The 23,034-nt window shown below is 40.0% G+C and overlaps 1 protein-coding gene across 2 annotated transcripts; it reads right to left on the bottom strand.

The window, feature by feature from the left end:
* Nucleotides 1-1,560: 1,560 nt before the first annotated feature.
* LOC100375082 (cerebral cavernous malformations 2 protein-like) lies at nucleotides 1,561-22,415 on the bottom strand. Of its 2 annotated transcripts, none has more exons than XM_002736642.4 (9): nucleotides 22,249-22,415; nucleotides 17,445-17,639; nucleotides 16,865-16,948; nucleotides 16,269-16,367; nucleotides 15,257-15,527; nucleotides 4,694-4,748; nucleotides 4,377-4,470; nucleotides 4,143-4,281; nucleotides 1,561-2,233 (listed from the first exon to the last, which is right to left on the bottom strand). In XM_002736642.4, the coding sequence occupies exons 1-9, from the start codon at nucleotides 22,285-22,287 to the stop codon at nucleotides 1,971-1,973; spliced, it is 1,239 nt and encodes a 412-aa protein (XP_002736688.1). In that variant the 5' UTR covers nucleotides 22,288-22,415; the 3' UTR covers nucleotides 1,561-1,970. The 2 variants fall into 2 exon arrangements, with proteins under 2 accessions (XP_002736688.1, XP_085349393.1); XM_085493267.1 differs by lacking the exon at nucleotides 22,249-22,415 and adding an exon at nucleotides 21,838-21,964.
* Between the last annotated feature and the right edge of the window lie 619 nt (nucleotides 22,416-23,034).

Below are 23,034 nucleotides of genomic sequence, written 5' to 3' on the forward strand. Positions count from 1 at the left end.
GACACTATGTGGTAATATTTAAATCAGTTGTAATGTCATGGAAAGTATTTTTTATAAAAGATGCTCAGGCATATTTTAATACCATTGAATATTAACTTTATTTTTCGGGATAATTATGTCAACTGAACAAATATTGTTGTATAATCCTGAATTTTTGTACCGCATTTTACTACAGTGTGTTTATTTCATTCTGTTTGCTGTGGTTGTCTTTAAATACTCTGTCATTATTCAGACCACTGCATTAGAGTTGTATTATCGCATACCTTTAGTCTGTAGCTCTTGGTGTATGAAGCATTACATGCCATATGTAAAAATTACAGTATTCAAGTTAGAAGTTACGTGCATCTTAGGGCATTGAAAGAATCTCATTTATTTGATTTTGACCTTCTTATAAAATGATCAAAATTTGTTTTAAAGTATTCCCCCATGTGGCCCTTCTTTACTGAATTGTTATGCAAACAATGAATACAAGTGTGACTTCAGTTACCTTATTATTTATTCATTGTTGGTAACACTTGGTGGAGCTAACTACTCTGAGTATTGTGGTTTAATAAACAAAGTGTGAACAGAAATTAGAATATTTATAAATTTTATAGTAAACAAAATAAAATATTTTCAGTATTTAAATTGTATATTTGCCTGTAGTTTAATTGGACTAGTATGGGTTGGGGAATGCCACACATTTTATGAGTGAAAACACGTTTTCTTGTACATATATTGGCCTTTAATGACAAAGTGGTATCCATAGGCAACTACATCAACCATGCTCAAATCAATATAACAAGAATGGTTAAAAGCCAGGAACAGTAATAAATATTATCATTACATCCATGCATTAGTGGATGAAAGGAAAATGTCTTTGCAATATCCTGGTTAAATGCTGAGTCCCCACATTGAAAATAAAGCATATATAAATAATATGCTTATGACTGCACCATTTGACTGGCACACATACATGTAGAAAAACTAGCTATAATAATACAGAACATGTATGCATCACACAATTCTGAACTGCTTAAATATTTTAGATTATAAAGTGAACAAATGCTGAGATATGTGACCAATATAAATTGGCTGATTCAACATTCAATAATGTCAGAACAAAGACTGCTCTTTCTAAAAATACAGTATTTCATGAATTGAAAGAACAAAAAAATTAACACATATTAGGTAGACATTGAATGCAATGCTTTTCTTGGAGAAAAATAATTTATACACAAATGTATGTATATATATGTAGATAACAATACCACACTGCACAAGTATGCGAGTTTGTTTTCTAGTACAGGGGATCATTCGCTGAATGCTCGTACAAGCAGAAAAAAACACCAGCTCAGTAATTATAATAACGAAATGCAATTAATTCACACCTTAGGTGAAAGAGGGTGTTGTCATCATCACTAGTGTACAGTTAAACTAGTGATGCCTCACAAGAATTCTGTCAATAAAAATTGAGCTACATGCCTCCAACACAAGTCTGGCAGAATGACCAACACCACTTAGACCAACTGTCATTTCAAAACAAAGGTCATTACAAGATCAATACAATGGACATTTGTATTCAGAACCATGCGTCAACTTTGCATAATGTCATGTATTAAGTGACAAACCTACAAGTTTGTTGTGGTAATATTCATCTGAACGGTACATACAACAAGATGACCTTTTAGTTCAATCAGACATTGTCACATGACTAAAATAAGATGAATACCTAACAGAGCACCCTTCTCTTTGTGCATTTTAAATAATGGTGCTTCTCTGAAAACAAACTGCATCCTGGAGTCACATTGTGTTTAACTGAAGAAATCAGTATCTATATCCTATATCTTTCAGTCTGCAACTTGTCACATATTAATCCCTGCTGGAAAATACATATAGTCTGTTTCCATAGTAACAATTTCATAGGATTCTACTTATTCTGCTTCTGTATCACACAACGTTGTATTATCCACAATCATATTATCCTTGAGTTAGTTTGTGTCAATACTACTGTCTAAGTTATCAACATCGCTACAAATTTCATTTAACATTCTATCAAACTCGTCCATTTCTGAGGGAATAGAATGGCTATACACTCCATTTTCTGCTGCTCCGATAGTTGAAGAAGACGCCTCACTGACAGTGCGTCTGTACGGCCGTTCCGTATTATGTCCATTGCTATCTGGAATACCCAGCTTTTCAAGAAAACTATCAAAGTAATCTCCATCTTTTTCCGGAATGAAGGGTAGCAAACCTAAAGCAAAAAATAATATTTATATAATATATGCATTTACACGAGTTTGAAGCAAACACACATGAATTCCCACATGAAAACACAAGCTGTTCTCCATGTACTCTGGAATACTTTATTTTCGCTTGAAATTAATTTTCTCTATTTTCGTTGGAATGAATGATTCAGCGAATATACCTTTTTTCCTATATTTTACATTCAACTCGTCAAAAATCAGCGAAAATAAATTCCATACAAAACACCCCAAAAGTTTATTCAGCGAACATTAATTCCAACTAAAATAAAGTATTTCACAGTACATGTGTATTAGCATACGGTAAACTATTGAATCTGTATTGACAATTAAATAGGTCAGTGACCTCTTTTTTTATTTAAAAACAAAAATAAGTTCCTGGTACATTGTTTCATTCATTCACATTTCAAATGAAGTCCTAACGGTTTGCTTGGTTTGAAATTGTCAATTTGACCAGGTGATTTCCAAGATTGAGATCTGAACAATTCACTTTATGTTGCACAGTGCATGAAAACAAAGTCAATGGCAATATTAGGAGCCATTTAATTTTAAATAGAACTGACATTAAATTAGTAAAAATATATCGTTTTCTGTCAACAAAGGCAGCCATAAAGTCATAGGATTTAGCCATCAGAAACTGCTTGAAACACATCCAAAGTAAACATAGTTGAACTCTGGTGACCTTGCCCTTTGTTATATAATATTATTTTCTTTATTATAGTTTGTTTCAATATAAATATGCATTGTCATAATTAATATCAAAGTTTTAGGATTGAAACAGCAGTGGGAAAGCAGTCTACCAAATGTCATTGATTGATGTAAATATCTTACAAAAACATTGGTGCCTAATTTATTTAATTATTTTAAGGGACATAATTTCAAGCTTTATTCAAAGTAATTCAGATATTTTAGTATAAAAACAAATGCCTTATCTCAGGAAAAAAGTGTTGCATTTAGAAGTGAATAGATTCATAAAATATGCAAGATAATCAAGTATTTTGTACAGGTGTCTGTCATGGGGTTTGGGAGATACATTACCAATGATATTATTACAAGATAAATGATTCACTTCATTGAACAAATACAACAATGCATATTTCTACTGAGATCAGTGACCTTTGATGCGTATCACCAGTGATCAGTCAAGTAGAAACAGTCAAAATATTTTATCAGATTTTCTCAATTTTTGCATGATATTTTTATACAGGACGTCTGTCTTTCATACTCAGGGAAGACTTTATACTGATGAATAAGGTGACCAAGTTTGATAAAGTTTGGAAAAGAATTAGTTATTGTGCACACAATAACAATTATTAACAACAACAACGACAGACATTATTTCCCTTAATATACCTTTCTCTTCCATCTTTGATGCTACGGGCAAGGTAAAAACACAGACATCAATTAAAAAAAAAGATTTTGGATGGGATATTTTATTTGTGTGACATTTCGCCTCATAATAACCAGGAATATGAGCTTGTTTATTCGAGGCATGAATTGAGGAAAAACATAACCATGATACATTTAGAGGTTGCAGGGTTTAGACAGTAGAATCAAAATGTCAATTACCAAAGACAACCGCTTTACTTGGGGGGGGGGGGGGGGTCACAGGTTAATTATTAAATACTAGTATTCATTTCTAAACAGAGTGTAATTTCTTCTTGATATTATAAAAATATTCTCCCCAAAACAGCGTACTGTTCCAAGGTTATGTTGTCAGCTTTACTAAAGAAGGTGTATTGCTTTGTTCCAAGACTGGTTTCAGAGTGAATATTAGATACCCCCAGGGGGTACCTTGAGTCAAGGTCAGTTTGTCTGTGCACACAGTCAAAGATTAACATAGGTTACATGGTACATGCAACATTTTGATAGGGAAGATAAAAAAAAATACTGACTTACCTGGGAAAAGAAATTTCCTTTCAAGTCCATATAGTTTTTGAAGTCTGGAACAAAACTCATGAACAGATATTCCCTCGCGGTATTCACGGAGAATGGCGGCAAATCGTTGTAGTTCCTCAGGTGTGAGTTTGGTTTTTAACTGGTTGACAGAAAAATACATTAAACAATTATTAAAATAATGTTCAGTAAATACAATATCATTAAAATACAGTGTAATTGATAGCAAGCCCTTACCAGTTCAATGTAGTCTTGTAACATTTGTTTGGCTGATATACTCAAGTCACCTTCACTAGCTTTCCGTTCATGCTGGGAAGTAGAGGGCGCTGCACTGTGGATATTAAAAAAAATGTTTAATTACTTCCTGCTTGTGTTTCTGGGGTGGAATTGTTAACCAAAATGGTGCATGAGTAACCCACAATGAGTGATGTCAACACTAAGACATTTCCTGTCAAGGCAAGCAATTTTTCACTAGTGATTCACTTGTGCAAAAATTTTCCCAGGGGAGCTAAACCAGCTCAACATGACCTGCATAATACTATTGTCATACATACTTTTGTGACCTTGATAAAAATTCTTCCAATGGAGGTCGGCTTGTAGCGCTGACATCTAGAATATATAGAATAGCAACACATGACATAGTATGGTGAAGTCTCTATACTCAAAATATGATATCATTGTATAAGTTTCATCAAAATGGCTATCATAACAGTTTCAGAAAATACAAATAAAGTGTTTTTTTTAAAATAAAGGATAAGAATACACAGCAAATAAATAGCAACAATTTTATACTTGGAATCATAGTTTGTCAATAATACATGTAATTTATTTCAAAATTAAAATCAAACCATCCAAGATAGGTTTCAGGTGCTCAATCACATACCTTGTGACTGATGTGTCACTGTGGCCTACTGATGTGTCACTGTGGCCTACTTATGTGTCACTGTGGCCTACTTATGTGTCACTGTGGCCTACTGATGTGTCACTGTGGCCTACTGATGTGTCACTGTGGCCTACTGATGTGTCACTGTGGCCTACTGATGTGTCACCGTGGCCTACTGATGTGTCACTGTGGCCTACTGATGTGTCACCGTGGCCTACTGATGTGTCACTGTGGCCTACTGATGTGTCACTGTGGCCTACTGATGTGTCACTGTGATCTACTTATGTGTCACTGTGGCCTACTGATGTGTCACTGTGGCCTACTTATGTGTCACTGTGGCCTACTTATGTGTCACCGTGGCCTACTGATGTGTCACCGTGGCCTACTGATGTGTCACCGTGGCCTACTGATGTGTCACTGTGGCCTACTGATGTGTCACTGTGGCCTACTGATGTGTCACTGTGGCCTACTGATGTGTCACTGTGGCCTACTTATGTGTCACTGTGGCCTACTTATGTGTCACTGTGGCCTACTTATGTGTCACTGTGGCCTACTTATGTGTCACTGTGATCTACTTATGTGTCACTGTGGCCTACTTATGTGTCACTGTGGCCTACTGATGTGTCACTGTGGCCTACTGATGTGTCACTGTGGCCTACTGATGTGTCACTGTGGCCTACTGATGTGTCACTGTGGCCTACTGATGTGTCACTGTGGCCTATTTATGTGTCACTGTGGCCTATTTATGTGTCACTGTGGCCTACTTATGTGTCACTGTGATCTACTTATGTGTCACTGTGGCCTACTTATGTGTCACTGTGGCCTACTTATGTGTCACTGTGGCCTACTTATGTGTCACTGTGGCCTACTTATGTGTCACTGTGGCCTACTTATGTGTCACTGTGGCCTACTTATGTGTCACTGTGGCCTACTGACATGTCACTGTGGCCTACTGACATGTCACCATGGCCTACTGATGTGTCACTGTGATCTACTTATGTGTCACTGTGGCCTACTGATGTGTCACTGTGGCCTACTGATGTGTCACTGTGGCCTACTGATGTGTCACTGTGGCCTACTGATGTGTCACTGTGGCCTACTGATGTGTCACTGTGGCCTATTTATGTGTCACTGTGGCCTATTTATGTGTCACTGTGGCCTACTTATGTGTCACTGTGGCCTACTTATGTGTCACTGTGATCTACTTATGTGTCACTGTGGCCTACTTATGTGTCACTGTGGCCTACTTATGTGTCACTGTGGCCTACTTATGTGTCACTGTGGCCTACTTATGTGTCACTGTGGCCTACTTATGTGTCACTGTGGCCTACTTATGTGTCACTGTGGCCTACTGACATGTCACTGTGGCCTACTGACATGTCACCATGGCCTACTGATGTGTCACTGTGATCTACTTATGTGTCACTGTGGCCTACTGATGTGTCACTGTGGCCTACTAATGTGTCATTGTGGCCTACTAATGCATCACCGTGGCCTACTGATGTGTCACTGTGGCCTACTGATATGTCACTGTGGCCTACTGACATGTCACCATGGCCTACTGATGTGTCACTGTGGCCTACTAATGTGTCACTGTGGCCTACTTATGTGTCACTGTGGCCTACTTATGTGTCACTGTGGCCTACTTATGTGTCACTGTGGCCTACTTATGTGTCACTGTGGCCTACTAATGTGTCACTGTGGCCTACTTATGTGTCACTGTGATCTACCTATGTGTCACTGTGATCTACTTATGTGTCACTGTGGCCTGCTTATGTGTCACTGTGGCCTACTTATGTGTCACTGTGGCCTACTTATGTGTCATTGTGGCCTACTTATGTGTCACTGTGGCCTACTAATGTGTCACTGTGGCCTACTGATGTGTCACTGTGGCCTACTGATGTGTCACTGTGGCCTACTGATGTGTCACCGTGGCCTACTGATGTGTCACTATGGCCTACTGATGTGTCACTGTGGCCTACTGATGTGTCACTGTGGCCTACTGATGTGTCACTGTGGCCTACTGATGTGTCACTGTGGCCTATTTATGTGTCACTGTGGCCTACTTATGTGTCACTGTGGCCTACTTATGTGTCACTGTGATCTACTTATGTGTCACTGTGGCCTACTTATGTGTCACTGTGGCCTACTTATGTGTCACTGTGGCCTACTTATGTGTCACTGTGGCCTACTTATGTGTCACTGTGGCCTACTTATGTGTCACTGTGGCCTACTGACATGTCACTGTGGCCTACTGACATGTCACCATGGCCTACTGATGTGTCACTGTGATCTACTTATGTGTCACTGTGATCTACTTATGTGTCACTGTGGCCTACTGATGTGTCACTGTGGCCTACTGATGTGTCACTGTGGCCTACTGATGTGTCACTGTGGCCTACTTATGTGTCACTGTGGCCTACTTATGTGTCACTGTGGCCTACTTATGTGTCACTGTGGCCTACTTATGTGTCACTGTGGCCTACTTATGTGTCACTGTGGCCTACTTATGTGTCACTGTGGCCTACTGATGTGTCACTGTGGCCTACTGATGTGTCACTGTGGCCTATTTATGTGTCACTGTGGCCTACTTATGTGTCACTGTGATCTACTTATGTGTCACTGTGGCCTACTTATGTGTCACTGTGGCCTACTTATGTGTCACTGTGGCCTACTTATGTGTCACTGTGGCCTACTTATGTGTCACTGTGGCCTACTTATGTGTCACTGTGGCCTACTTATGTGTCACTGTGGCCTACTTATGTGTCACTGTGGCCTACTGACATGTCACTGTGGCCTACTGACATGTCACCATGGCCTACTGATGTGTCACTGTGATCTACTTATGTGTCACTGTGATCTACTTATGTGTCACTGTGGCCTACTGATGTGTCACTGTGGCCTACTAATGTGTCACTGTGGCCTACTAATGCATCACCGTGGCCTACTGATGTGTCACTGTGGCCTACTGATATGTCACTGTGGCCTACTGACATGTCACCATGGCCTACTGATGTGTCACTGTGGCCTACTAATGTGTCACTGTGGCCTACTTATGTGTCACTGTGGCCCACTTATGTGTCACTGTGGCCTACTGACGTGTCACTGTGGCCTACTAATGTGTCACTGTGGCCTACTTAAGTGTCACTGTGGCCTACTTATGTGTCACTGTGATCTACTTATGTGTCACTGTGATCTACTTATGTATCACTGTGGCCTGCTTATGTGTCACTGTGGCCTACTTATGTGTCACTGTGGCCTACTTATGTGTCACTGTGGCCTACTTATGTGTCACTGTGGCCTACTAATGTGTCACTGTGGCCTACTGATGTGTCACTGTGGCCTACTGATGTGTCACTGTGGCCTACTGATGTGTCACCGTGGCCTACTGATGTGTCACTATGGCCTACTGATGTGTCACTGTGGCCTACTGATGTGTCACTGTGGCCTACTGATGTGTCACTGTGATCTACTTATGTGTCACTGTGGCCTACTGATGTGTCACTGTGGCCTACTGATGTGTCACTGTGGCCTACTTATGTGTCACCGTGGCCTACTGATGTGTCACCGTGGCCTACTGATGTGTCACCGTGGCCTACTGATGTGTCACCGTGGCCTACTGATGTGTCACCGTGGCCTACTGATGTGTCACCGTGGCCTACTGATGTGTCACCGTGGCCTACTGATGTGTCACTGTGGCCTACTGATGTGTCACTGTGGCCTACTGATGTGTCACTGTGGCCTACTTATGTGTCACTGTGGCCTACTTATGTGTCACTGTGGCCTACTTATGTGTCACTGTGATCTACTTATGTGTCACTGTGGCCTACTTATGTGTCACTGTGGCCTACTGATGTGTCACTGTGGCCTACTGATGTGTCACTGTGGCCTACTGATGTGTCACTGTGGCCTACTGATGTGTCACTGTGGCCTATTTATGTGTCACTGTGGCCTACTTATGTGTCACTGTGGCCTACTTATGTGTCACTGTGATCTACTTATGTGTCACTGTGGCCTACTTATGTGTCACTGTGGCCTACTTATGTGTCACTGTGGCCTACTTATGTGTCACTGTGGCCTACTTATGTGTCACTGTGGCCTACTTATGTGTCACTGTGGCCTACTTATGTGTCACTGTGGCCTACTGACATGTCACTGTGGCCTACTGACATGTCACCATGGCCTACTGATGTGTCACTGTGGCCTACTAATGTGTCACTGTGGCCTACTTATGTGTCACTGTGATCTACTTATGTGTCACTGTGGCCTACTGATGTGTCACTGTGGCCTACTAATGTGTCACTGTGGCCTACTAATGCATCACCGTGGCCTACTGATGTGTCACTGTGGCCTACTGATATGTCACTGTGGCCTACTGACATGTCACCATGGCCTACTGATGTGTCACTGTGGCCTACTAATGTGTCACTGTGGCCTACTTATGTGTCACTGTGGCCTACTTATGTGTCACTGTGGCCTACTGACGTGTCACTGTGGCCTACTAATGTGTCACTGTGGCCTACTTATGTGTCACTGTGGCCTACTGATGTGTCACTGTGGCCTACTAATGTGTCACTGTGGCCTACTTATGTGTCACTGTGGCCTACTTATGTGTCACTGTGGCCTACTGACGTGTCACTGTGGCCTACTAATGTGTCACTGTGGCCTACTTATGTGTCACTGTGGCCTACTTATGTGTCACTGTGATCTACCTATGTGTCACTGTGATCTACCTATGTGTCACTGTGATCTACTTATGTGTCACTGTGGCCTGCTTATGTGTCACTGTGGCCTACTTATGTGTCACTGTGGCCTACTTATGTGTCACCGTGGCCTACTTATGTGTCACTGTGGCCTACTAATGTGTCACTGTGGCCTACTGATGTGTCACTGTGGCCTACTGATGTGTCACTGTGGCCTACTGATGTGTCACCGTGGCCTACTGATGTGTCACTATGGCCTACTGATGTGTCACTGTGGCCTACTGATGTGTCACTGTGGCCTACTGATGTGTCACTGTGGCCTACTGATGTGTCACTGTGATCTACTTATGTGTCACTGTGGCCTACTGATGTGTCACTGTGGCCTACTTATGTGTCACCGTGGCCTACTGATGTGTCACTGTGGCCTACTGATGTGTCACAGTGATCTACTTATGTGTCACTGTGGCCTACTGATGTGTCACTGTGGCCTACTGATGTGTCACTGTGGCCTACTTATGTGTCACCGTGGCCTACTGATGTGTCACCGTGGCCTACTGATGTGTCACCGTGGCCTACTGATGTGTCACCGTGGCCTACTGATGTGTCACCGTGGCCTACTGATGTGTCACTGTGGCCTACTGATGTGTCACTGTGGCCTACTGATGTGTCACTGTGGCCTACTGATGTGTCACTGTGGCCTACTTATGTGTCACTGTGGCCTACTTATGTGTCACTGTGGCCTACTTATGTGTCACTGTGATCTACTTATGTGTCACTGTGGCCTACTTATGTGTCACTGTGGCCTACTGATGTGTCACTGTGGCCTACTGATGTGTCACTGTGGCCTACTGATGTGTCACTGTGGCCTACTGATGTGTCACTGTGGCCTACTGATGTGTCACTGTGGCCTATTTATGTGTCACTGTGGCCTATTTATGTGTCACTGTGGCCTACTTATGTGTCACTGTGGCCTACTTATGTGTCACTGTGATCTACTTATGTGTCACTGTGGCCTACTTATGTGTCACTGTGGCCTACTTATGTGTCACTGTGGCCTACTTATGTGTCACTGTGGCCTACTTATGTGTCACTGTGGCCTACTTATGTGTCACTGTGGCCTACTTATGTGTCACTGTGGCCTACTGACATGTCACCATGGCCTACTGATGTGTCACTGTGATCTACTTATGTGTCACTGTGATCTACTTATGTGTCACTGTGGCCTACTGATGTGTCACTGTGGCCTACTGATGTGTCACTGTGGCCTACTTATGTGTCACTGTGGCCTACTTATGTGTCACTGTGGCCTACTTATGTGTCACTGTGGCCTACTTATGTGTCACTGTGGCCTACTTATGTGTCACTGTGGCCTACTTATGTGTCACTGTGGCCTACTTATGTGTCACTGTGGCCTACTTATGTGTCACTGTGGCCTACTGATGTGTCACTGTGGCCTATTTATGTGTCACTGTGGCCTACTTATGTGTCACTGTGGCCTACTTATGTGTCACTGTGATCTACTTATGTGTCACTGTGGCCTACTTATGTGTCACTGTGGCCTACTTATGTGTCACTGTGGCCTACTTATGTGTCACTGTGGCCTACTTATGTGTCACTGTGGCCTACTTATGTGTCACTGTGGCCTACTTATGTGTCACTGTGGCCTACTGACATGTCACTGTGGCCTACTGACATGTCACCATGGCCTACTGATGTGTCACTGTGATCTACTTATGTGTCACTGTGATCTACTTATGTGTCACTGTGGCCTACTGATGTGTCACTGTGGCCTACTAATGTGTCACTGTGGCCTACTAATGCATCACCGTGGCCTACTGATGTGTCACTGTGGCCTACTGATATGTCACTGTGGCCTACTGACATGTCACCATGGCCTACTGATGTGTCACCGTGGCCTACTAATGTGTCACTGTGGCCTACTTATGTGTCACTGTGGCCTACTTATGTGTCACTGTGGCCCACTTATGTGTCACTGTGGCCTACTGACGTGTCACTGTGGCCTACTAATGTGTCACTGTGGCCTACTTATGTGTCACTGTGGCCTACTTATGTGTCACTGTGATCTACTTATGTGTCACTGTGATCTACTTATGTGTCACTGTGGCCTGCTTATGTGTCACTGTGGCCTACTTATGTGTCACTGTGGCCTACTTATGTGTCACTGTGGCCTACTTATGTGTCACTGTGGCCTACTAATGTGTCACTGTGGCCTACTGATGTGTCACTGTGGCCTACTGATGTGTCACTGTGGCCTACTGATGTGTCACCGTGGCCTACTGATGTGTCACTATGGCCTACTGATGTGTCACTGTGGCCTACTGATGTGTCACTGTGGCCTACTGATGTGTCACTGTGGCCTACTGATGTGTCACTGTGATCTACTTATGTGTCACTGTGGCCTACTGATGTGTCACTGTGGCCTACTTATGTGTCACCTTGGCCTACTGATGTGTCACCGTGGCCTACTGATGTGTCACCGTGGCCTACTGATGTGTCACCGTGGCCTACTGATGTGTCACTGTGGCCTACTGATGTGTCACTGTGGCCTACTGATGTGTCACTGTGGCCTACTGATGTGTCACTGTGGCCTACTGATGTGTCACTGTGGCCTACTGATGTGTCACTGTGGCCTACTTATGTGTCACTGTGGCCTACTTATGTGTCACTGTGGCCTACTTATGTGTCACTGTGATCTACTTATGTGTCACTGTGGCCTACTTATGTGTCACTGTGGCCTACTGATGTGTCACTGTGGCCTACTGATGTGTCACTGTGGCCTACTGATGTGTCACTGTGGCCTACTGATGTGTCACTGTGGCCTATTTATGTGTCACTGTGGCCTACTTATGTGTCACTGTGGCCTACTTATGTGTCACTGTGATCTACTTATGTGTCACTGTGGCCTACTTATGTGTCACTGTGGCCTACTTATGTGTCACTGTGGCCTACTTATGTGTCACTGTGGCCTACTTATGTGTCACTGTGGCCTACTTATGTGTCACTGTGGCCTACTTATGTGTCACTGTGGCCTACTGACATGTCACTGTGGCCTACTGACATGTCACCATGGCCTACTGATGTGTCACTGTGATCTACTTATGTGTGACTGTGATCTACTTATGTGTCACTGTGGCCTACTGATGTGTCACTGTGGCCTACTGATGTGTCACTGTGGCCTACTAATGTGTCACTGTGGCCTACTAATGCATCACCGTGGCCTACTGATGTGTCACTGTGGCCTACTGATATGTCACTGTGGCCTACTGACATGTCACCATGGCCTACTGATGTGTCACTGTGGCCTACTAATGTGTCACTGTGGCCTACTTATGTGTCACTGTGGCCTACTTATGTGTCACTGTGGCCTACTGACGTGTCACTGTGGCCTACTGACGTGTCACTGTGGCCTACTGATGTGTCACTGTGGCCTACTTATGTGTCACTGTGATCTACTTATGTGTCACTGTGGCCTGCTTATGTGTCACTGTGGCCTACTTATGTGTCACTGTGGCCTACTTATGTGTCACTGTGGCCTACTGATGTGTCACTGTGATCTACTTATGTGTCACTGTGATCTACGTATGTGTCACTGTGGCCTACTGATGTGTCACTGTGGCCTACTAATGTGTCACTGTGGCCTACTAATGTGTCACTGTGGCCTACTTATGTGTCACTGTGGCCTACTTATGTGTCACTGTGGCCAACTGATGTGTCACTGTGGCCTACTGATGAGTCACTGTGGCCTACTGATGTGTCACTGTGGCCTACTGATGTGTCACTGTGGCCTACTGATGTGTCACTGTGGCCTACTGATGTGTCACTGTGGCCTACTTATGTGTCACTGTGATCTACTGATGTGTTACTGTGGCCTACTGATGTGTCACTGTGGCCTACTGATGTGTCACCATGGCCTACTGATGTGTCACTGATCTACTTATGTGTCACTGTGATCTACGTATGTGTCACTGTGGCCTACTGATGTGTCACTGTGGCCTACTGATGTGTCACTGTGGCCTACTAATGTGTCACTGTGGCCAACTGATGTGTCACTGTGGCCTACTGATGTGTCACTGTGGCCTACTGATGTGTCGTGGCCTACTTATGTGTCACTGTGGCCTACTAATGTGTCACTGTGGCCTACTGATGTGTCACTGTGGCCTACTGATGTGTCACTGTGGCCTACTGATGTGTCACTGTGGCCTACTGATGTGTCACTGTGGCCTACTGATGTGTCACTGTGGCCTACTGATGTGTCACTGTGGCCTACTGATGTGTCACTGTGGCCTACTTATGTGTCACTGTGGCCTACTGATGTGTCACTGTGGCCTACTGACATGTCACTATGGCCTACTTATGTGTCACTGTGATCTACTTATGTGTCACTGTGGCCTACTGATGTGTCACTGTGGCCTACTGACGTGTCACTGTGGCCTACTGACATGTCACTGTGGCCTACTTATGTGTCACTGTGGCCTACTAACGTGTCACTGTGGCCTACTGACATGTCACTGTGGCCTACTAATGCATCGACATGGCTTACTGATGTGTCACTGTGGCCTACTGATGTGTCACTGTGGCCTACTAATGTGTCAACATGGCTTACTGATGTGTCACTGTGGCCTACTGATGTGTCACTGTGGCCTACTAATGCATCAACATGGCTTACTGATGTGTCACTGTGGCCTACTGATGTGTCACTGTGGCCTACTAATGTGTCACTGTGGCCTACTGATGTGTCACTGTGGCCTACTGATGTGTCACTGTGGCCTACTGATGTGTCACTGTGGCCTACTAATGCATCACCATGGCCTACTGATGTGTCACTGTGGCCTACTGATGTGTCACTGTGGCCTACTAATGCATCACCGTGGCCTACTGATGTGTCACTGTGGCCTACTGATGTGTCACTGTGGCCTACTAATGCATCACCGTGGCTTACTGATGTGTCACTGTGGCCTACTAATGTGTCACTGTGGCCTACTGATGTGTCACTGTGGCCTACTGATGTGTCACTGTGGCCTACTAATGTGTCACTGTGGCCTACTGATGTGTCACTGTGGCCTACTAATGTGTCACTGTGGCCTACTAATGTGTCACTGTGGCCTACTAATGTGTCACTGGCCTACTAATGTGTCACTGTGGCCTACTGATGTGTCACTGTGGCCTACTGATGTGTCACTGTGGCCTACTGATGTGTCACTGTGGCCAACTGACGTGTCACTGTGGCCAACTGATGTGTCACTGTGGTCTACTGACGTGTCACTGTGGCCAACTGACGTGTCACTGTGGCCAACTGACGCGTCACTGTGGCCAACTGATTTGTCACTGTGGCCTACTCATATACCACTTTGGCCTACTGATTTGTCACTGTGGCCTACTCATATGCCTCATTTTGGCCTACTGATGACTTGATTTGAGGTTGATCAGAGTAATGTCACATTGTGATTTAAGTTCACCTTCAATAACATTGTTCATGAATTTAATAGCTAGTCAATGTTGGTAATACTCACAGCTGCGTAATGAGTAATGTGGTCCAGCCCCTCTCTGAATACTCATGTCAAAAAAACTCATAGTGAGTTCTGTATACACCAGCTCAAATGTCTGCCTTAATAGTGAACATATTTCCTCTGCAGCAGCTTTACTTGAACACAGTAGTACCACTAGTTTAAAATTATCAATTCTGTCATCAGATGCAATTTTGCAACTAATTAGATGTTGCAGGTCATCCTGCACATAACTGAGAGAAGCAATCTCGTGAATTGGCACACGAAGTATCAAATCCTGCAAAACACATACAAGTTTGAAAATACATTGGTACATAGCTACACCATAGGTTAGTGTAAGCTATGAATGATATACACAAACATCTCACTAAAGTGATTTTGGTGAGGTGAACCTTCATGGACAAACAAATGTACAGAATATGGAATATGCTACGAAAGCAAATCTATTGTGAGCAAATGTAGTTTGAGTAAATCTTGTTAGCAAATGTAGTTTGAGTAAATCTTGTGAGCAAATGTAGTTTGAGTAAATCTATTGTGAGCAAATGTAGTTTGAGTAAATCTTGTGAGCAAATGTAGTTTGAGTAAATCTTGTGAGCAAATGTAGTTTGAGTAAATCTTGTGAGCAAATGTAGTTTGAGTAAATCTATTGTGAGCAAATGTAGTTTGAGTAAATCTTGTGAGCAAATGTAGTTTGAGTAAATCTTGTGAGCAAATGTAGTTTGAGTAAATCTTGTGAGCAAATGTAGTTTGAGTAAATCTTGTGAGCAAATGTAGTTTGAGTAAATCTTGTGAGCAAATGTAGTTTGAGTAAATCTTGTGAGCAAATGTAGTTTGAGTAAATCTTGTGAGCAAATGTAGTTTGAGTAAATCTTGTGAGCAAATGTAGTTTGAGTAATCTATGTGAGCAAATCCCTATGGAAGCAATCTTTGTAAGCATGTACAATGTGCATGGATATCTTAGTGGTATACCCTTATGTAATGAACCCTTGATATAACTCATACTACACGTTATACTTACCTCTCCATCTCGCTTTAATATTTTAACATAATATGCTGAAATGGATAATATGGCATCATAGGAAGGGTCGTGTACTGTCCACGGTAGATCACCATGTCTCTATAGTCAAGATAAAAAATACGGTAATTCCAATATTTAAATTCATGAATTCAATCCCACATTTACAGGTACGTGTCATTTTTAGTTTTATATCAATTTCACATCCATGAGACATAGCTCAACAAATCTGATATTGAACACGGTTCAGAAATTAAATCAACAAGTTAAAACTTTTGAGAAATCATAATTTTACAGAACTGCATGTACACTTAAGAATCATTGACTAATCTAAGTATTTATAGCCACTAATAGCTATTGAAAATTGTCAGAAAGAACACACTTATTAATATGGAGTAATTGTATCACTGTGATAATAATGGTACTGTCACATCTTTTGTTTGTTTTTCCCTGAACAGTTAAAACACACATCTAACGATGACTGGTAATGTGAATATTGTAATGTTTACTGTACCATATCAGCAGTAAGATTTAACACTGAACTTCTTAAAAGATCTTCCATATATATAAATTGAAAGGCAAACAATTCATGGGCTTACCTTGCCAGCATCAAGTACTCGTAATATTTCTGTTCTTTTCGTTGGATCCAACCCTCCAGGTATATTTGGCACCTGGCCAAGATACTGAAACCAGATCAAAGTGTTACAATTAAATAATTACAATTAATAGCAATTAATTACGTTACATAGCCCCTATGAGATCAAGTTTAAGGAGTTTCTACATGACAAATTTTAGACACACACATTTATTTGGTGTAATATCTGACATTGAACAGCATCAATGCAAAGTGCATTTAATGTGGAAGACATGATGTAAATGTCTTAAATAATGGCATCTAAATTATCAAAACCAAATGGCCACCAATTAGTCATATTATACCAATACTACTAAATGTGAATGAAAAAAGTCCAGGCACACCTCAACAGTGATTAAATATCTCAATCAAAAGTAAACAAAGTGGGAAACAAATCAATGTGCATAATTATGTATTTATGTCTTGTTGTACAGAATCATCCAGGTATCAAATAAAAATACATCAGACTGACACATGGAGTGAATTACGTCCAGCAGAGACCATTAATAATAATAATCAACCAATCAAAATTCATAAAACTTTACCTTGACTTCCTTCTCAATGTAACTATCAATTAAAACTTGTGCGTCTACTTTATAATCTGGACCAATCACTTCGTAAGATTTCAACAAACGACGACGTTCTCGTATTGGTCTACCTTCTTTCAGTGGCATCTTTCTATCACGGTCCTTATCACTAGATCGTTGGTTAAAAACACGACTAATTAAACCACCACTTTGCTGTTGAGGAAAACAAAATGTTTTAATAATATAATGAATACGAAAATTCAACTTAATTAGCATTTTAAACAGTAACATTAAAAGTATACTGTTCTATATTACATTTCTGTTGAATGATAAAATGCTATGCAAACTTTATGCTCTCTGTCTACTACCCAGACTCGATAGTGATGGTTACCTTAGAAACAGAATACCCAAAGTATAATCCAGTGCCAAATGCCATAAAATTGCTTTTACATTTTACTGCCATGAAATAATAAAACTGTCACAAGTGACTTTTAGGAAAAATACGTTGATAAGGCCAAAAACAAATTGTGTGCTTCCTATAACATGTACTCCAAAAACAGATAGGGTGGATTCTAATTATTTTAAACTAACTCACTGAACATACGTTTCCTGATGTTTACATTTAAAAATTTTCCAATATGACCAAAATTCTGAATAATATAGTCAGTTCTATTCAAGTCTCATTGGATTCTTGTTTGATTTTGCTTAATTTGTTATGTTTGGCAAACAAAGTATGGGGGTGGCAATAAATTTTAAGTAGGGTAGGGTTACCGTATTGCAATATATTTTTTTATTTGGTCAAAAGATGCTTTATGTTCTGCATATGCATTATCAAATGTAAAGGGATTAGTAATTTGTAAATTCATTCCCAAGTACATTTATGCCATACTGTGAAAATAATTTCAAAACAAGCCAGCAATACGAGAAAATTCAACTTAGTGGCCAGACCCTCTGTACTATTTGTAAAACATACAGTCCAGGCTTTGCCTTTTCATAATAACTTATAATTTTTAAAGTGAGTGTCAATATTTAAAAAATATACCAATGTTACTATTATTAGAATATTTAGGCAGATTACTCTGCATGTGTAGATATATAGCAGTTTTGAAAGCAAGCTAAGATAGCATTAAGTAGCTAAAAGCTAACTAAATGTTAAGTTGGTAGATGTATATAACGCATATTCAAGACAGTTGTTATTGTTGTTGTTGTTGTTGTTGTTTTAAATTTGCTCATTCCATTTGATGAAAATTGTTGTTTATTTATTTAAACATTTTGACAAATAATCAAAATAAAATAAAGAGCTATGATTGGCTATAATAAACTAATAATTAAATAAAATGAATAATATATGTATAAGTAATGACAGCAAATATATGAAACATCACTCATCAATCAATTCTTCTTTCACAATTTAAGTTTTGCATTTTGTTTTCTATCTATTGTAGTATCATAATTTTATACTGTTATTCTCTGTAATGTATTAGCTTAGTTTGTTTTATTTTATCCATTTACTTTTTTGTAACCTTTGTAACCTTTTATTCCTTTTTAAACTTTTGTAACCATTGCCAATCCCTCCGGGGAATGTGTAAGTGTTAATAAAATTATTATTATTATTACTCATAGAAAACAAGCAGCCTATCGGCTGAGATAGCTCCGCTGTTAGCAATGCACATTTCAATTAAAGAACTGAAGACATCATTAGAAAATGAACAATATGAATAGTATCAAAGCAATCAGACTTACAGTTTTTAACAAGAAGTCGAAAATATCACTTTTTACCAAAAATTACAAAAATATTCACCAAAATAAATAGAGAATTGAAGATATCATCACAAAACAAACAAATCTGAGAGAGGTCCACATGTAGTACCTATATATGTAATATCAAAGCAATCGGACTTACAGTTTTCAACAAGAAGTCGAAAATATCACTTTTTACCAAAAATGACAAAAATATTCACCAAAATTAGAGAACTGAAGATATCATCACAAAATGAACAAATCTGAGAAAGGTCTACATGTAGTATCTATATATGTAATATCAAAACAATTGAACTTTTGGTTTTTAACAAGAAGTCGAAAAAATCACTTTTTACAAAAAATTACAAAAATATTCACCAAAATTAGAGAATTGAAGATATCATCACGAAATGAACAAATCTGAGAGAGGTCCACATGTAGTACCTATATATGTAGTATCAAAGCAATTGGACTTGCGGTTTTTAACAAGAAGTCGAAAATATCACTTTTTACCAAAAATATTCACCAAAATTAGAGAATTAAAGATATCATCACAAAACAAACAAATCTGAGAGAGGTCCACATGTAGTACCTATATATGTAATATCAAAGCAATCGGACTTACAGTTTTCAACAAGAAGTCGAAAATATCACTTTTTACCAAAAATGACAAAAATATTCACCAAAATTAGAGAACTGAAAATATCATCACAAAATGAACAAATCTGAGAAAGGTCTACATGTAGTATCTATATATGTAATATCAAAGCAATTGAACTTTTGGTTTTTAACAAGAAGTCGAAAATATCACTTTTTACCAAAAATTACAAAAATATTCACCAAAATTAGAGAATTGAAGATATCATCACGAAATGAACATATCTGAGAGAGGTCCACATGTAGTACCTATATATGTAGTATCAAAGCAATTGGACTTGCAGTTTTTAACAAGAAGTCGAAAATATCACTTTATACCGAAAATGACAAAAATATTCACCAAAATTAGAGAATTAAAGATATCATTACAAAATGAACAAATCTGAGAGACGTCCACATGTAGTACCTATATATGTAATATCAAAGCAATTGCACTTGCGGTTTTTAACAAGAAGTCGAAAATATCACTTTTTACCAAAAATGACAAAAATATTCACCAAAATTAGAGAATTGAAGATATCAACATGAAATGAACAAACCTAAGAGAGGTCTACCCAAGGTACATATACACCAAGTATCAAAGCATTCAGGCTTGTAGTTTTCAAGAAGAAGTCGAAAAAGTAAAACATTGACACAGACGACGGACGCCGGACGACGACGACGGACAATCACTCATATGATAAGCTCCGCTTGACAAAGTCGACAGCGGAGCTAAAAATAAAAACAGACTGCATGTACATTAAAGTGGGAATCATGTCCTTATTTAGACAAACCATGAAGGTAGAAAAGAGAAGGAGTGAGGACACTATTGTTTCCGCTGGTTTCACGATGCTTTGAATTTATTTACTCAGTACACATTGTAATTATTTGGAAAACACGCTGTCAAGTGTCACCGTTAATCGACTTACGTGTTTCGGCTGTATTCGGAAGCTTCACAAAGATTCTTGATGCACTGCGCATGCCAAACAGATAACAATAATACAAAATGCAGTGAAAGACGTACGATGAGTGTACTCAATACCCCAAATATATTGCAACACAAAAGGCGCGATTTTCAACATCTGCACAGTTCTGCACACCGATGAAAAATGCCCCGTCAAAACATCTTGTTATAATCTTATCATGTATCTTTAAATTTCAATGCGGAAATTTGCAGGATTTTTTTAATCAATGTCCAAAGTTGGACAACTATTTTGATGAAAAATATCAGAAAAAAAGTAATCACACATCTTGGAAGCGTCCGTATGCAGAATTTCCGGTACCTACAAGTGTGAAATGACCTGTGTGACCCGATAAAGGTCAATTCTTTTATTTATGGTTTGCGCATTCAATTTTATAGACGATGTTTAAATGGAATTTATTTTTTTCAGTTCTACTCTCGTTTTGTGTGTGTAAATAAGCGGCTATCATCATGTAGACAAAACAACTTGTAAACAAAAACAATAAGTGGCTTAACCAGAGCGAAGACAAAGGATGTTTATAAGGTTAACATGGGCTTAAATATCGTCCTCACTCCTTCTCTTTTCTACCTCCATGGACAAACCATGGACAAACCTACTTACAATGTAACTACCTCCAAGGACAAAAGAGGCCTCCTAGAAACTCAGTGAGAATCCTGACTGTTTACAAAGCTAAACTAAAGGAGTCTCTACTAATTCATATTCTGCAGTTTATTTCTCATTACGTATTCACTATCACATTTGATGGCGTATTTATATAGGTCACGCAATGGTACAACTTTAATTAATATGCAAACAACATATACAATTATTCTAATTTGTGAAATATATCACTTGCAGACTGTAAATTATTTTTTAAAATAATCAACTCAAATCCTTGAGCAGAATACAACCTTGTTTACAATGGATCGAACCATAGACTCTCTAAAAGACTTTTAGAGGGTCTATGATCGAACCAACATCTGATAATGAGCACAGACACGAACTGGTATTCAGTTTATTTTATAATAGTGTCCCCTTGCGAAAAACAAAATGCAGAATTTAAAGATACATACCTCTGAGAACTGTCACATGTTTATGCCGATTAAGAAAATGCAAAGAGCAAGGCGGCGACTAACTAAAAGGGGACCTTTCAAAGGATATCAAGGCATTTGGACTCGTAAAAGAAGCACAAGGCTTCACCATGTCTACATGTATAATATGCCGAAAGACGTCATTGGCCGTTGTTGTTTATATTGTAACTGCGCTTTGTAAAGCGTTGGGTGTGGTTGGTTAGGCAAACCAAAGCGTAAAGACCTCAGACACAATGGCATAACAAAGTTCAAACGTCAGGGAGAGACCCACATTGTTCGACTTTCATGTTCGATCGTTTTCGACAGCTGCAGCTTATAGGGGCGAGAGGCGGACACAGGACTGGTCGGACCCTGAGAACGCCATAAACATACATATAAGACAATAATAGTTACCCTTCTTGACGAATCGCGACTCATTGCATCGTCCCCCATTCCATATACTGTTCTTACAATATATTGTCATTCTGTGCGGTTCACCTTTCCATAGTTGTGGTTGTGTTTGGAGCCGAAAATCGACAACACTTGGCGATCAGTAATATAAATCAACTGGAGGCGGCCATATTGGGCGCGGTTGTTACCCAAAATGCTTTGCAGACTTGGTAAACATTATTTTTTCCTCATCAACCGAATGGACGGTGGAGTGTGATTCAGCAAAATACTCGAAAAAAAGTGTATATTGCCTTCTTATCTAAGATAAGTCATTCGTTGCTGTCAGAAATAAAAGCTGCATCACACACAGTGTTGTGGTGACATGATTCCTATATATATACATGTAGTTATATTTTGAAATCCCATCAGAAGATGTTGTTTTGAATGTATCAAATTTATTAATTTCATGAATTTTCCACAGTTTCCATAAGTTTTGTATATAAACATATCCTTTGTAGAAATTCAACATTAGTTATCAACATCACTTTTATCATCAACATGGCGGTAGAATATTTTCTAAACAGGTGAAAACGTAGAGAAGCAAACCAATAATGCCTTTTTTCAAGCAATTATATAGGGTATTTTATTTTTCTCCTCTTGACGAAGCTCGCTTGCCATTGTAAATATATTTTCATTGTGAAATTAAACACATTTTGCGGTTATCATAGATTTGAGTTATGTGAGATGATTTGTTTATAAATGCTAATAAGGTTGATTTGGTTGTTGCCATTTAGTAAGGGCTTTTCTTTC

Source organism: Saccoglossus kowalevskii, chromosome 18 (assembly GCF_978046115.1).
Source record: "Saccoglossus kowalevskii chromosome 18, keSacKowa6.1, whole genome shotgun sequence".
Taxonomy (NCBI): domain Eukaryota; kingdom Metazoa; phylum Hemichordata; class Enteropneusta; family Harrimaniidae; genus Saccoglossus; species Saccoglossus kowalevskii.